Genomic DNA, 16,411 nt, shown 5'->3' on the forward strand with positions numbered 1-16,411 from the left:
TCCGTCCTTTGTGTGTGACCCTGTAGGTTTTCGCGGCGTTGGCAATTATATTAAATCATATATTTAACGTAATAAACAGTGAGCGGTATCTAGCAACACATCACTGCTACCCAAGACACGAAAATGTCATGTGATCTGACAAATCCTTCTGTGATAATACTTATGTGTATAATTACCCTTTTGCCCTTATGTCTATATTGAACACAAGGCATAGACCGTGTCATCCTTGTCCAGTTCAATATTGGGCCCATAGACATTTATCCTGTTATGCAGGATGGGCAAATTCCATCTAGGTCACTCATGTCCCTCAGCATGCTTCGTGGAGTACCCATCAACTGTCTTTATGGTTATCCAGTTACGGACAACGTTGGATCAGCAATAAAGCACTCGACTCCACACCTAGGATCCATAGTGGTTTCAGGTCGAAGAGTGGAATACACTATTATCACCATGAGAATAACTTATGACATTTTGCATAACGTTCTATATAGTATTCTCATAGCGGGTCAATCCGGTATAAATATTACTCCTAATATTCATACCTATGTTTAAGACTTGATAACTCTTTATCCATGATCCATGAGATGTGATCATCAGTCTACAAACATAATAGTCTTAATGCTTTAATGTTATCCCATTTCACACTAAAGCTCGACTACGGATACTTTAGGAATAGTGTCCTTATGTTTAATGTGTTCTCATGATTAAGTCACACTTAATACATTAAACGGACTATCTATTCCAGGGACTTTATTAATCAACCATAATAAAGAGAATGCCTTTTATTATTCGATACAAGTACCAAAATGTATTGGCCTCTAGGGCTTACACCAACATAACCATCATAACAGATATATGCAAAGACTTCCGACTTAAAGCATCAACCACGATATTCGCCTTATCGGGATGATAATTCAAGCCAAAGTCGCAATCCTTTAAGAATTACAACCATTTGGGATGTCTCATATTTAATTCCCTTTGATCAAACAAGTATTTCAAACTCTTATGATCACTAAACACTTCAAATTTGGAACCATAGAGATAATGCCTCCAAATTTTCAACACTAACACCACTACAACCAACTCCAAATCTGAATAAGATAGTTTCTTTCATAAATCCTCAACTATCATGAAACATAAGCCACAACCTTTCCATCTTGCATTAGCACACCACCTAAACCCATCAACGACGCATTGTAATACACCATAAATGGTTCATTCGGTTCAGGTAAAACTAAAACCAGAGATGAAGTCAACCTTTTCTTCAGCTCTGTGAAACTGTTCTCACAATAAACATCCCACACAAACGGCTTACCTTTGTAGGCCAACTGAGTTAACAGAAGTTTCAACTTGGAATAACCTTCAATAAATCTGCGGTAATAACCAGCCAAGCCCAAAAAGCTTCTAATCTTTGTCATCGACTTCAGAGCCTCCCATTGTAGAACTGCATCTACCTTGGATGGATCTACAACAATACCACCACCTAAAATAACATGACCAAGAAAGATAACCTCTTTCAACCAGAATTCACACTTCGACAACTTAGCATAAAGATTATTCTCCTTCAACACTTGTAATACAACTCGGAACGATCAACATGTTCTTCTTCTAATTTAGAATAGATCATGATATCATTAATAAATACCACAACAAAACGATCCAAGTAAGTATGAAAGATGTGATTCATGTGCTCTATAAATATCCAGGTGCATTAGAAACACCGAACGTCATCACCAAATATTCATAGTGTCTATATCAAGTTCTAAACACCGACTTCTGTACATTTTCATCCTTCACTCTGATCTGGTGGTAACCTGACCATAAATCAATTTTGCTAAACACACGTGCACCCACCAACTGATCCATCAAGTCATATATTCTTGGAAGTGGATACTTGTTCTTAATCATCACTTTATTCAATTGTCAGTAATCCACACACAACCCCATGCTACCGTATTTCTTCTTTATCAACAACACAGGAGCTCCCAAAGGCGACACACTTGGTCTCACAAATCTCTTATCTAATAGATCTTCTAATTATTTCTTCAACTTTGCTAACTCTGATGCAGAGATCCTGTATGGTGCCATAAAAATAGGTTTGGTACCAGGGACAAGATCAATATGCTAATATGTCCTGGTTCACCATAGTTGTAGCAAGTCACCGCATTCTCTTTGCAATCAGCAACCATATATCCCGACTTCCCACACTTGTAACACTTCTTAACATCACTCTTGCATTCACTAACACGATAACCTAAATCACATCACCTATAGCACTTAGGAGGAGTAGGAACACCTCCCCTACTTGGCCTCTTACCATCACCGGCTCTCTGTTTACCTTTATTAGCTGGAGCACTATATGGCTTCCCACAATTTGGATTCTGCTTTCCTCTTCTCTCGCTCAGCCCCTTGTAGTGATCCGACCGAGCCTTACTACCATCCTCATAAATTCTATAGTTATTCACCAACTCTGGAAACCTCCTAATCTGTTAGTATCTAATCACTTGCTTATTTTCAGGACGCAAACCATTCTCGAATTTGACACACTTCGAGAACTCAGCAGTCACCTCACTGTAATGAAGGTAGAACTTAGAAAGTTCCACAAATCTAGAAGCATACTCAGTATCCGACAAGTTACCCTGCTTCAACTCCAGAAACTCAATCTCCTTCTTCCCACGAACATCCCTAGGAAAATACTTTCTCAGAAATTTCCTACGGAATACAACCCAAGTTACAACTTCAGCCGCAACATCCAACACCTTTCGAGTGTTGATCCACTAGTCATCAGCTTCCTCAACTAACATATGCATACCAAACTGCACCTTCTGTGCTTCAGAGCAATTCATCACTCTGAAAATCCTCTCAATCTCCCTGATCCAAAATCTACGCTCCATCAGGATCGTACCTACCCTTGAAAGTAGGTGGATTGTTCCTCTAGAACTTCCCCAAATATCGAAACTCGTTGTTCCTACCCGCATTAGGCTGATTTTTCACAACAACCTATAAAGCAACAACAATAACAACGTTGTTTCTTCCGGCCATTTTCTGTTTCACACCACCACCACCAACAATAGTTAAAGAGATAACATCGACATTATTCAACTGTTCACACCACACCGACTCAACAAATTGGCCGGACAGACCAACCTGCTATGATACCACTATGTAACACCTTAAATTTTCCCCACGTAATTTTAAAACATTTATCAGAGTAAAACAATTCAACATGCAATTTAGGATGCTACACTACAACATACAATCAACCTGCTCAATCAAAAAGACATGTAACACTTGACATTTATAAAAATAGCAGTAATAACTACATGTCTGAATGAAGGTTGGCCTAAAATCAATAAACAAAACACATATTGAATGAAGGTTGGCCTAAAATAAAAATCTCAATCACATAGATATAAACTAATATAGAACTTATAAAGCCTTCATGATTTGTCTTAGTTGTGCAACTGTCTTTTCAAGTAATGGGATACAATCATCATCCCAAAAGACAAAGACTCCAATATAGTTTTCAAATTCAACTTTACTTTATACTATGTATCTACGACATGAAGAACATATGGATGAGTTATGAAAGTAGATCAATTATGTAAATGAACATGAAAGTACATGTTCATGAAAGTTATCTCACTTAGTGATTGGTACAACATATGTCAGTCCACAAACACATTGAAATTTGATTCCAAGGAGCCTATTAGACGCCTTTCATTATGGACAAGCCTCATAATACAATCCAAACCTAGAAGCTTTGAATCTTTTGGTCGTGCCTATGGTAGTGGCAAAACAATCCTATTTAAAATTGTCATTAAGTTTGACAAATTCAATAACATTCTTCAAGTGACCCATGAGAAATGAGCACATGTAGTTACATTTATTATATCTTTCCAATTTCATTGATTTCACAAATTGTCTTCACCTCAGTCATGTTAGTCCAAGTTTTATCATTTGATATTAGGCCTGAGTTAGAAGTTTATATGTGAGTTTGAGAAATGGCACGTGATAATTTAGTTGATCTTAATCTGCATATAATATAAAGCTTAAAATATAGTTTCAAAAAAATGCATATGAATATTAGTTAGTGTTGAATATTCACATCAATATAACGCAAAGTCTCATACTTTGATGTGGAGCCTATAGCCATTCCAAACATTAGAAAGACTTGGTAAACCAGATGATCTGACACAGATAGATGCATAATTAGATATTTCAAAAATAAAAAATAATTGCAATAGAGGCGTACATGATTGAAATAAGGTGGACAACCTGTATTTTTTTTACACTATGCATGTGTCAGAATAATTATTGTAAGACCTGAAATATGGTTAGACTTGATAATGTTCATGAATTGCTTCCCATAATCATCTCATAACGCAACCTCAATAACATTTTTAACTTGATCAGATAGAGTGATATTGACGACTATTTTCTTATTTTCGCCGATAATTTGTATCTTAACAAAATCTTGCAAAAGTCCAATGACGTCTATAGGAAAATAAAACCAAATGGTCAATGAAAGTATATATGATAGTCTAATGCTTTAATAAAACCAAATAATGAAAGTCATAATAAAAAAGTACCATATAACTGATCATTTTGAAAATGTCCATTGAGGAAATGTTCAATGGATTGAAAGTTGAACTGGTGTGAGGGAATGTCTGGTATGTTAGCATTAGAGATTGTTGTTACCCCATTAAAAATAAGTTTAAGATTGTTGGGGCAGACTTTGAAAAGGGCATTATTGAGCACTAATTCTCCATTATACAGACAATATGTTTCATGTTCCCTAAAATTTTCAAGCCAATCTTTAAAATCTCGATTCCGAATCATGACATATTTTTGACCCCCCTGATAAATAGTATTTAAATTAGTGACATTGTTGTCATTTATACAAAATAAGTGTGTGAAACTACTACCTTTGCATCTTATATGACCAACTCGGGATGTTGTTAGCCACTTCTCTCCTTAACAATACAAATGTCAACAACACGAATATGCATTTTCCAAACATGATTTCCTAGAGCCAAGTCTTTTATGAGAATATGTGGCCTTGACATTGTTGAGGTAATGATCTATATTAGAAATATGATAATAAAAGAATGGTTCAAAGCTTAAACACTTAAGGTTAAAACATCTAAAGTTGATTAGTAAGAAACTTTTTGTATGACAAGCATTTTCTTTCTCGCAATAAAGTTGATAGCTTTAAACTGAGACAATAAAGCTTCAAACATCAACAAACATGTTTCTTTCTCATAAACATTTTCATTTAATGACTAAATGGAAACACATCAACGAAACACCTATGGTATGTTACCGCGAAAACCATTTTCAGGGATAAACACAATGTATTTGAGAAATAGAAAATCTAAAGGTAATGAAAACAAATCTAGTTATGCTAAACGAAAGCAGTCTTGCAAAACAAAAGGAAATGCATAAAAGATAATGAATGTTGAAGAACCAAACAACAAAATGCAGACAATAACAACACTACCGTGATAAAAATCAATGAAGAACCAAATTTTTTGAAAATGAGAAACAACGTCAGATGTAAATACAAAGAAGGCAATGGAGGTAGAAGAAGAAGAAAATTTGAGAAAAGTACCTAATATTGATGAAAAGGGAGCTTGAAGGTGATAAGACAATGGAGGTTGATGAAAGAGAGATATGGAGCAACCTCGAGAGTGAAACTGAAAACAGAAGAGAGATATAGATATTCCGGTTCGGTGAAAATATGAAGTATGAAAGGAGGGAAAATGATTGAGAAGTAAATATTTTATCAAGACATGTGTCAATTTGGGAGAGGCGTTACAAACAAATAAATGGTGAGGTGACATGATTTCATTGGATATGGGAATGAAATAAATTTGACATTATGAAATTACGTCATATATCTTTATATGTGTAAAGTTTTGAAAGTTGAAAGACAATTATGAAATAGTGTACCAATTCACTTGTAATAGATTGAAACTCATTAATATTATTTTGAGTATCGGTCTAGTCGTCCCTTAAATGTTCAATACATCATTCTTTAATATAAATTTATTAGATGTTGAATATGATATTCGATAAATTTGAAATTTAAAATAAATTTATTAGATGTTGAAAATATGATATTTGGTAAATTTGAAGTTTTAACTAATTAGAAAGTCAAATATATCATGTAAATCTTTCCTACTCTAATTTTATACTTTACATTTCTTTTTTGGATCAAACTATCACTAAACATGAAAATTTTCTAAGACTCAATTTCTTTTTAGAAAAACAAAATAATTTAATTTAAGTCTATACCATTTAATTTTGATGAAAGAATCACCAACTTAGTGATAACATGAATAATGAATTGTAGTGATGATAGACAATCCTATTAATTTTTTTTACCCCATTTTCTCTCTCTTACTCAATCTATTAAATTTTATTCTATTCCACTCTCTCTCTCTCTATTTATTCTTGAATAAATAATAAAGAAGAAAATAACTAAAATAAGTTACTGCAAACAAAAAAAGAGTGTCCCTTTTTGGTTGAGAAATACAAATTTGGTTGACTCACCCTTCTCTCTCTTAGTTTCCCTGTTTCACTACCTCCTTCTATATGCACTCACCTGTCTACTCTTTTTTTGTAGCAACAACAAACACCCAACAAACCTCACTCACTCTCTCACTCTCTTCTTCTTCATCTCCACAATTCATCAAACACCTTACCCTCATTCCTCCACTTTCTTCCATTGTCACAACCCTTTATGGCTAAATGTCCCAAAACGAATCCCAAACCCATCACCACAACAACAATGTCGAAACCAAAACCACCCTCCAAACAACACCACTTTCCTCAAGAACCCACCCAATTTTGACCCTTCAATTAAAAGAATCACAAGACTCAATTTTTTCCACAAATTCAAACACCCTTTTCACCAAAACAATGACTTCAACAAACTCCACTTCCACAGAACCACTACCTTCCTCCGATGACATCGCCGCTAAAGCCGTTAACAAACGCTACGAAGGTCTCGTCACTGTCCGAACCAAAGCTATCAAAGGTAAAGGTGCATGGTATTGGACTCATCTCGAACCGATTCTGGTTCGAAATCCTGATTCAGGTCTTCCTAAATCTGTTAAACTCAAGTGTTCTCTGTGTGAAGCTGTTTTCTCGGCTTCAAACCCTTCAAGAACAGCTTCTGAACATTTAAAGCGTGGAACTTGTTCGAATTTCAACAACTCCGGGTTGAAACAACAACAACAACCCGGTTCAGTTCCTTCTCCGGTTCCTATTTCGTCGGTTTCCGGTTCGAACCGGAAAAGGAGTTCACCACATCAAATGGGTGTTCCTGTTTCTGTTTCAACCTCACCAACCTCATTAACTTATCAAAATCATAACTTGGCATTGGTTGAAATCGGGTACCCTCAGGTGCATGGTAATATGGTGAACCATCAGAATCAGAATCAGAGTTTGACTCAGAATCATTTGATGTTATCTGGTGGAAAAGAAGATTTATGTGCTTTGGCTATGTTTGAAGACAGTGTGAAGAAGTTGAAGAGTCCTAAAACTTCACCAGGTGCTTCATTGAGTAAAGAACAGGTTAATTCTGCTTTGGATTTACTTGCTGATTGGTTTTATGAATGTTGTGGCTCTGTTTCATTGTCAACACTTGAGCATAGGAAGTTTCAAGCTTTTCTTTCTCAGGTTGGTTTGCCTGTAGGAAGTTGTTTGAGGCGCGAGGTTTCCGGTCCAAGGCTCGACGCGAGGTTTAGCGAGGTTAAGAGTGAGTCCGAGGCAAAAATTAGGGATGCAATGTTTTTTCAAGTAGCTAGTGATGGTTGGAAGAGTTATAATAATAATAGTAGTAGTACTAGTAGTAGTAATAGGAATTTGTATGGTTTGTGTTGTGGTGGTGAGAGTTTGGTTAAGTTTATGGTGAATTTACCGAATGGGAATAGCATTTTTCAAAAGGCGGTGTTTACGGGTGGAGGTGGAATTGTGAATTCAAAGTATGCCGAAGAGGTTTTGTGGGAGACGGTGACCGGTGTTAGCGGTAGTGTTGTTCAGAGATGCGTAGGGATTGTTGCTGATAAGTTTAAGGGTAAGGCATTGAAGAATTTGGAGATTCAAAACCATTGGATGGTGAATACTTCTTGTCAGCTTCAAGGGTTTGTTAGTTTAATCAAGGACTTCAGCAACGAGCTCGAACTTTTCAGTGTTGTTACTAAGAATTGTCTCAAAGTTGCGAATTTTATAAACACCGAGTCTCAGGTGAGGAATGTTTTTGTTAATTATAGAATGCAGGAGATGGAGTATGGCGGGTTGATTCGCGTCCCTTCGCCGAAATGCGATCCGTTGAAGAATTTTTCGTCGGTGTTTCCAATGCTTGAGGATATTTTGAGCTGTGCTAGAGTGATCCAAATGGTTGTGATGGAGGACGGTTTTAAGGCGATGTTTATGGAGGATCCGGTAGCAAGAGAGGTGGCTGGTTTGGTTCAGAGTGAGTTGTTTTGGAATGAGCTTGAAGCGGTTTATTCCCTCGTGAAGATTATTAAAGGAATGGTGCACGATATAGAGGCTGAGAGGCCGTTGATTGGTAGGTGTTTGCCCCTTTGGGAGGAGCTAAGAACCAAAGTGAAGGAATGGTGTGGAAAGTACAATGTCGTCGAAGGACTAGTGGAGAAAATACTCGAAAAACGGTTTCGGAAAAACTACCACCCTGCTTGGTCTGCAGCGTTTATTCTCGATCCCCTTTACTTGATCAAAGACACAAGCGGAAAGTATCTTCCACCGTTCAAGTTTTTGACGCGCGAACAAGAGAAAGACGTCGATAAGTTACTCACGAGACTAGCTTCAAGAGAAGAAGCTCATATCGTATTGATGGAGCTCATGAAATGGAGATCAGAAGGACTCGACCCGCTTTACGCACAAGCGGTTCAAATGAAACAAAGAGACCCTATCACCGGGAAGATGAAAGTCGCGAATCCGCTTAGCAGTCGACTCGTTTGGGAAACATGTCTCTGCGAGTTCAAATCTTTAGGGAAGATCGCAGTGAGGCTCATTTTTCTTCACGCAACTTCGTGCGGATTCAAGAGTAACTGGTCTTTCATGAGAAAAGTTTCTTCCGCAAACAAAAACTCGAGAGTCGCATTGGAAAGAGCTCAGAAAATGATATATATTGCAGCTCATGCAAAGCTCGAAAAGCGAGACTTTTCTAGCGAGGAAGAAAAAGACGCAGAATTGTTCGCCATTTCCGGAAGCGATGAAGATAGCATGCTAGCTGAGGTATACGCCGATGCAATGCAACCTTAGTATAAAGAAATTCAAAGTTTCTGCAACGGCATCACAACCGCATTTTTTTCTTGCAATATAAAGGTTCGCAGAGTAACCACGATCGCATTTTAAAACCTTAGCGTAACGAGTAACAAGCTTCGTTTTTTTTCAAGTTTATAGATTTGTGTAATTTTTTTAGGATTTATCAGATTCTTTAATGAGAATGGTTGAGTTCTAATTTCATTATCAATCTGAAAAAGATGAGTTATCTTATACCATGTGTGGATGAAATTCTAAATTAGAAACATAATAACTGTTTATGAAAATCACTTTAAACTTATGTGGTTCTCTTTTCTTGTTGTTTTTAAGATATTGACACTGAAATGATAATGATAGAAAGCACTTTCAAGCAAACTATTTGAAAATTTTGAAGTAAAGTGAATCTTTGTGGTTGTGTATGAAAAATTATTAAAAAGCAAGAAAGGTTGTATTGTTGGAGCAATGTTTTTCAACGACAATAGAAATGACATCTTTTGAGGAGTGGGGGTGGAGGGAACAGATGGGTGGCAGTAACTATGTGATCAATCTCAGCCGTCTGATCTATATAAATGGCCGATATCAAATCGTCCACCGTGATTTTCTTCAACTTGAGAGATCAGTCTCTATATCGTCTACCGTGGTTTTCTTCAACTTGAGATATCAGTCTCTGCAGGAATTTTTGATAATGCTTAATCTGTGAACTATTGATGCATGTGATTGCCTTTTGAGAAAAGTGAAGAAACATATCTGGACAAATTTTGGCCTACAGTTTGATTATTAATTCATGTTTTGGAGTTTTCTGTTTCCTAAACAGTTTGTCATAGTACCAACAAAAATTATTTCCAAATATTTTTATTTTCTTATAAGTGAAAAGAAAAAAGCATATATGTGAACATCTCTGAATTCATTTTTAGTCGATTTATGATATTGCATGCTTCAGGGATCTGAATCGTCTAATTTTGATTGAACAAACGAATGTTTCAGTTGATTGTACTAGGAAGAAAGATTATGGAGAGTACATAGACCTTAAATCTATATTTACTTATGTGATCACTAGCCTAATGTTTGTTGAATAAGAGAGTGAAGTTTATGACCGAATAATATTTTCTATGATCTTATAAATGAGAGAAAATTAGTTTTTATATTAATTGAATAATCAATCTATCGGCTATATTATACCGTCTACATAAATTGAATTTTGTAAAAAAAAATTTGTAAATAAGAAATAGATCAATCGTTAGTTGATTTAGTGGTGATTAACGTTGGACTTGATATGAAAGACTACAGTTCGATCTCCATAACTGTGATTGAGAGAGACCGAATCGGATTAGTCGGTCTGTAAACTAGAAACCGATAGTGAAAAAAAAATATAGAATCAAAGTTCATAGTTCATAGGAGGGTCTTAAAATGTGAATATTGAAGAAATGGAATAGGTTGGTAGGGTGGGTGAAAAACCAAACATGGTTTTGACGTGTGTCAACCTCGGATGAAGATAAGAATCTTGGTATCCAAACAAGTTTTGTAAAATACTACTAATCTGCCATATTTCTCCTGGTGTCTTTGTTTGGCCCCACAATCGGAGAGTTGTTATACATGTCACTGTTTGGTGTCATGGTCAAAGGAGAGTGACCTTTCATTGGCATATATATATATATATATATATATATATATATATATATATATATATATATATATAAACAATCATGCAAAATATAAATAACAGGTTAAATGAATAGATCCAACCTATTTTGTCACTCCTATTCGTATATTTGGTGAAGTATTGATGACTAGAAAATGGTATCTTCATGCATGCATGCATATATATATACATAGAAGTTATGTGTGAATAACATAATCCACCTTAAGTTGATGATCTGATTATCTATATAAGAGTTTATATTTAATATTGAATGATATTGGAAAGTAATTCTTCTCCTGAAAAGAAGGCTTTAATGTAGTATCTCCAAGTCCAACAACCAAAAAGAGCAGATCATAATGAAAAGTTTCTGAAACAAGTTAATGACTGAAAAAAAAAGTCAAAGAAAGAAGTAAATAGTGTTGAACTGAGTGAGTAATTAGAGTAGCACTATTAGAGTACTATAGTGTAAGTAAGATGCTGATTTTCAGAATTGATTTATATTTGTACTCAATTTGGTGTGTAAGTGACAGTCGATCATGTCGGCAATTCTAACCAAATTTCTGACTACTCACCAACTTATTGCAAAAACAACTTTTTTCTGCCTTTTTCTTCTTTTCAGAATTTTCTTTTATGAAATTTTAATTTAAGAGACCTTTTCTCATCGATTTAATTTTGTAATATCACTTTGATGGAGTTTTCTTTTATCAAGTTTTAATAAGTTACAAATTCAAATTCTTTTATTTCTTGTTGTAAGGTAGTAGTAGTATGATTTCATATTTGAATCCAGTCTGGTTTTTGTATAGAAGAATGTGATGATTGGTACAGGACAAGACTATCTTTTTACAAGAATCTTCATATTTTCAATGTTCCCTCATCATTAACCTTTTTATTTTTTGAGTGAGTAAATAAATTGTACTAGTACTACTTGAAACGGTGAGCATAGGTCAAAATAGCCTTTGAATTTTGTACTAATTAATGTATATAAATGAAATTGTAATGGTCGGTCAAATAAAGGAGTTCTATTTATGAAATACTTAATTACTTATGTCAATAAATTTTTTATATGTTATCTAAAATTATTTATTATTTAAAAAGTTGTATTTTTTATTTATATTAAATTTAAATACTAATAATTAATTTAAAATATATGTAGTTTGTTCATAAAAATAGTTTTATAATTTGAATGTAGTATATATTTTATTATATCAATCAAAGATAGAAATAATAATATTCTATTTTTTTTATCATGCGTGCATTAAATATATTATAAGATAAATAAGAATGTTTTTAAAAACAAAAGAGAGATTGACATTCCTCTAATTAAAGTAAGAGTTCGATCAAACTATAAGCAATCTCTCAAAAAGTCTTTATAAACATATTGTTCCTCTATTCTTTATTATATGCAAAATGTGATGTTCTTTGCTTCAAATGTGGGTTGAACACTGGAATTTTACGTGTCATACTTTTATTATATTTTATCTCTATTTTATTATGTAAATTATGTAAGAACTTTGGATCACAATCAAGAACTATTATTTAATTAGTGCATATATATGTCATAAAAAAATATTATATAAATATCATAGGTCAATATTCTAGTTTTCTAATTTGATAAAAGATTAAATTAGAAATATTGAAAATTAAATAGTAACCTTAAAACAGTTATTTATATGAGTTATGATCCTCATTTGGAGAGTAAGATTCATAGAATTTATCGGGCTTTTCTCTTCATTCTTATCAAGAGAGAATTAAAAAACCTAAAACACTACAAACTGAAAGATTACATACCCGCAAACCTTCTGTGATTCCAATAAAAAACTCAAATATGCTTCCGATTTCATTCTCATCTTAAATTTGGGTATGAGTTCATAGGATATGAGTTAATAGAGATTAATTTAGGATTGTATCCTTGATTTCTATATAGGTAGAAATCATAAGGAACAACTCCTACAAGTGGTATCAGAGTCACTAATACTTGATTTAATTTGATTTATGGGAATTATTGAAATCAGGGTTCCAAAATTGGGATCTCTTTTAATCTTTTTACTCAAATAACCCAGTTTTTCAAAAAAAATCTCAAAATAATTCACATTTAAGATTAATTTCCAAATTACTTCACTTTAAAAAAAACGTCAAAGCACAGGTGCCAGACCAATTGGCGTCTATTATCTAATTTAAAGAGGTGGCGCCAATTGGATTGACTTCTGCACCTAGTGTTGCCAATCCAATTGACGCCTATGTGTTATTTTTAAATGCAATCGCTAATCGGATTGACACTAGTGTGTATTGTGTAAAACTTAGTATAAATAGAGGTGTAGTGAGATTCATTTTTCTACATCTCTTTCTCATTATCTTGGAATATTGCAAACATGGTCCGTCTTCGTAGTCGTCAAGGGAAAATGATTTATTCGAGAGAGAATCCTCTAATGGAGATGCTCTTCTAGAACATCTGTAGTTTCGAGCAACTACATAGGGAGTTGATTCGTTGGTTAGACAGGGACATACCTAAAGGCAAAAACATTAGAAGTATTTAGAGACATGATGCATTGCGTGGATGCTCCAACATTGGGATAATTTTTCCGATTGTGTCTGGGCTAATGCCATATACTACATAATCTTATCATTTTATCAGCCGTATCCATTTCTATTCTAATACACGTGTTGTTTGGGTGTCCTTTTTTCTTTCTTCGCATGTCATCGTTGTGCCAAACTATGCCCCTTTGATATGGAGGCAAATATTCCTCCATTGCTAGCACTATAAAGCTTTCATTGTAGACATTCATAACGTTAATGGTCTTGTAAACATCAGATAAATGGTTGTAAGCGTCCTAGCGAGTATGTGCCCATGCCGCAATGACATGTGAGGAAGGTATACAAAAGGCCTGAAACTTGCCACAGTCGCACTAACTTCAGTTTAGTCTGACAACATAGGATAAATTTGAACTTTCCTCATTATGGTCGATTGTTTCCTACACACTGAAAGTTTGGCTATGGCAGTCAAAGACTATAATCGCGTGTGTGCTAGCTTTGCTAGTTTCCTCTTTCATCATTTTCATGCAATATTCACTAAATAATTGACCCGACATTAACATTGCACTCCATCTTTCGCCTCTGGTTGCGAAGGTTGATGCCAATCTAAAATAGGTTATTTTCACCAATGCGGTTATTGGTGGATTTCTAATGCCTTTAAAGACACCATTTATGCATTCCACGAGGTTTGTTGTCATGTGTCCGCATCAACATCCCCCGTCAAATGCCATTGTCCACTTCTCCACTGGAATGTTATCCACCTACTTTCCTGCATTTGCATCTGAAAATCTAATTTCGTCACGATAATGTTGAAATGACGGTTCAGTTAGAGCATATCCTGCAGTTCGACATGCTTCAACACATCCCATATCCCCTGACAAACCTCGGAGAATGACATCTACGAAGAATTAACAGCCAATGGAACTATAACCCTTGGCAACCCTTTGTAATAAAAAAAATTACACAATACACACTAGTGTCAATCCAATTGGCGAATGCATTTAAAAATAACACATAGGCGCCAATTGGATTGGCAACACTAGGCGCACAAGTCAATCTGATTGGGACCACCTTTTTAACTTAGAGAGCAGGCGCCAATTCAATTGACATCAGTTCTTCAAAGTGGTTATTTTGGAAAATTATCTGAAATGTGGATTATTTTGGGGTTTTTTTAAATGTGGATTATTATGATAAAAAATTCTCCAATTTGTGTAAGGTTTATTTATTTATTTTTTGTATGCTGTAAATCATGATATTTGTTCTATTTGATGACGTGCTTCATCAAATTCGTGTTGGATACTGAATCAAACTCCACAATTTTTTATTTATTTTTAGATTTGACGCTGTTTCTGCAGATAATTGTGGTCTCGGTTTCCTATAAACCATTTGCTTCACCTATTTTTGGTTTCTAATATAAAGTCACAATTCATATCGAATTCTATCAAAAAATCTTCGAATCCATTACGCTCCTTTGAAACTTGTTGTCTAGTCTCAAATATGTTTTCTTTTGAGTTATTACAATAACGACTAAGAAATATACCAAAATCAAATATGATCATACATCATGGTAATAAACAATTTTTTATGATCAAATATTTTGTTCCTTAAGGTAGAAAATGTGTCTTTTACTAATGTTTATGTCAATTTTACAAAATTTAGTTAATATTTGTAAAATTTAGCAATGTATTATTATTTTTTCTTCACATAATAAAGAAGACATAGATTGGAATACAGGCAAGTCATGCTGGTTGGCATGGTTGTGTCCCTTAACTGTTTTATCCATTCATTTTTGTACATTTATATTCAAATTTTGGCTACGGTTTATATTTTATACAATAGTTTAATATTTTAAATGAGTCAATTAAATTAAAAAGTTCCCAAAAGTGACCTCTTTTATGGAGATTGCCTATAAGAAATGTTAAATATTTTGTGTGTGTGTTTATCCGTGCGAGTATTAACTGACCCAAAGGACATTTGATGTTTGGTCGGATTTCATACACACATGTGATGATAAACATGTGATAATTATAAGATTTCACATGTTAATGATAAATCAATCTAAAAAGGGGTTTATTATTTGACATATTTTATTATCAATGTTTGACCATTACAACAAGAGTATCACTAACAATTAATATTAATGTCCAAAAACTTGATATTGATGATGTGTTGTGTATTTTGAGATGAGTTATGTCATTATTTGAACATATTAAAGATTCAATTTTTCTTTGTGAGTATATTTATAGTGTTTCTTTTCTTTTATTTTTCAATCAAAATTGCTTCGATATTTGATAATCTAAATTCGGTTTCGGTCCTTAATGGGACAAATTGTAAGAACTCGGAAGAGAACATGGAAATTGTTATTGACTGCATGAATCTTGATCTTGCATTAAGGATGGATCAACCACCATCTCTTATAGAATCTAATGCCTCTAAATAGAGGAAGTATTATGAGAAGTGGGATCGCTCCAATCGCATGAGTTTGATAATCATTAAGCACGACATTCCTGGGGTCTTTAGGAGTACTATCTTTGAAGACATAACAAATGCCAAATATTTCCTTCCTGAAATTGAAAAGCACTTTGAAAAAGCGATAAGGCAGAAACAATTACTCTTCTTCAGAACTTGATTTCCATGAAGTATCAAGGCAAAGAAAATATAAGGGAATACATTATGGACATGTCAAACATTGTTTCAAAACTTAATAAAGCTTTAGTTGTCAGAAGACTTGGTCATTAATTTAGTATTACTTTCTCTTCCTTCACAATTCAGTCTGTTTAAGATATCTTATAAATATCAAAAGAAGAAATGGTATCTTAATGAGCTCATTTCGTCTTGTGTGCAAGAAGAGGAAATGTTGAAGAAAGAAAAGACATAAAGTGCTCATTTTGTTAGCACCTCTAAAGACAATGGAAACATAAAGAAAACTAATGAGCCCAAGAATAA

The 16,411-nt window shown here is 34.2% G+C and overlaps 1 protein-coding gene across 1 annotated transcript; it reads left to right on the forward strand.

Moving 5' to 3' along the window:
• The first annotated feature begins 6,523 nt into the window (after positions 1-6,523).
• Positions 6,524-9,531, forward strand: LOC127131004 (uncharacterized). Its single transcript, XM_051059955.1, has one exon. The coding sequence runs from the start codon at positions 6,757-6,759 to the stop codon at positions 9,295-9,297; it is 2,541 nt and encodes an 846-aa protein (XP_050915912.1). The 5' UTR covers positions 6,524-6,756; the 3' UTR covers positions 9,298-9,531.
• Positions 9,532-16,411: the final 6,880 nt, after the last annotated feature.

This window comes from Lathyrus oleraceus, chromosome 1, assembly GCF_024323335.1.
Source record: "Lathyrus oleraceus cultivar Zhongwan6 chromosome 1, CAAS_Psat_ZW6_1.0, whole genome shotgun sequence".
NCBI lineage: Eukaryota > Viridiplantae > Streptophyta > Magnoliopsida > Fabales > Fabaceae > Lathyrus > Lathyrus oleraceus.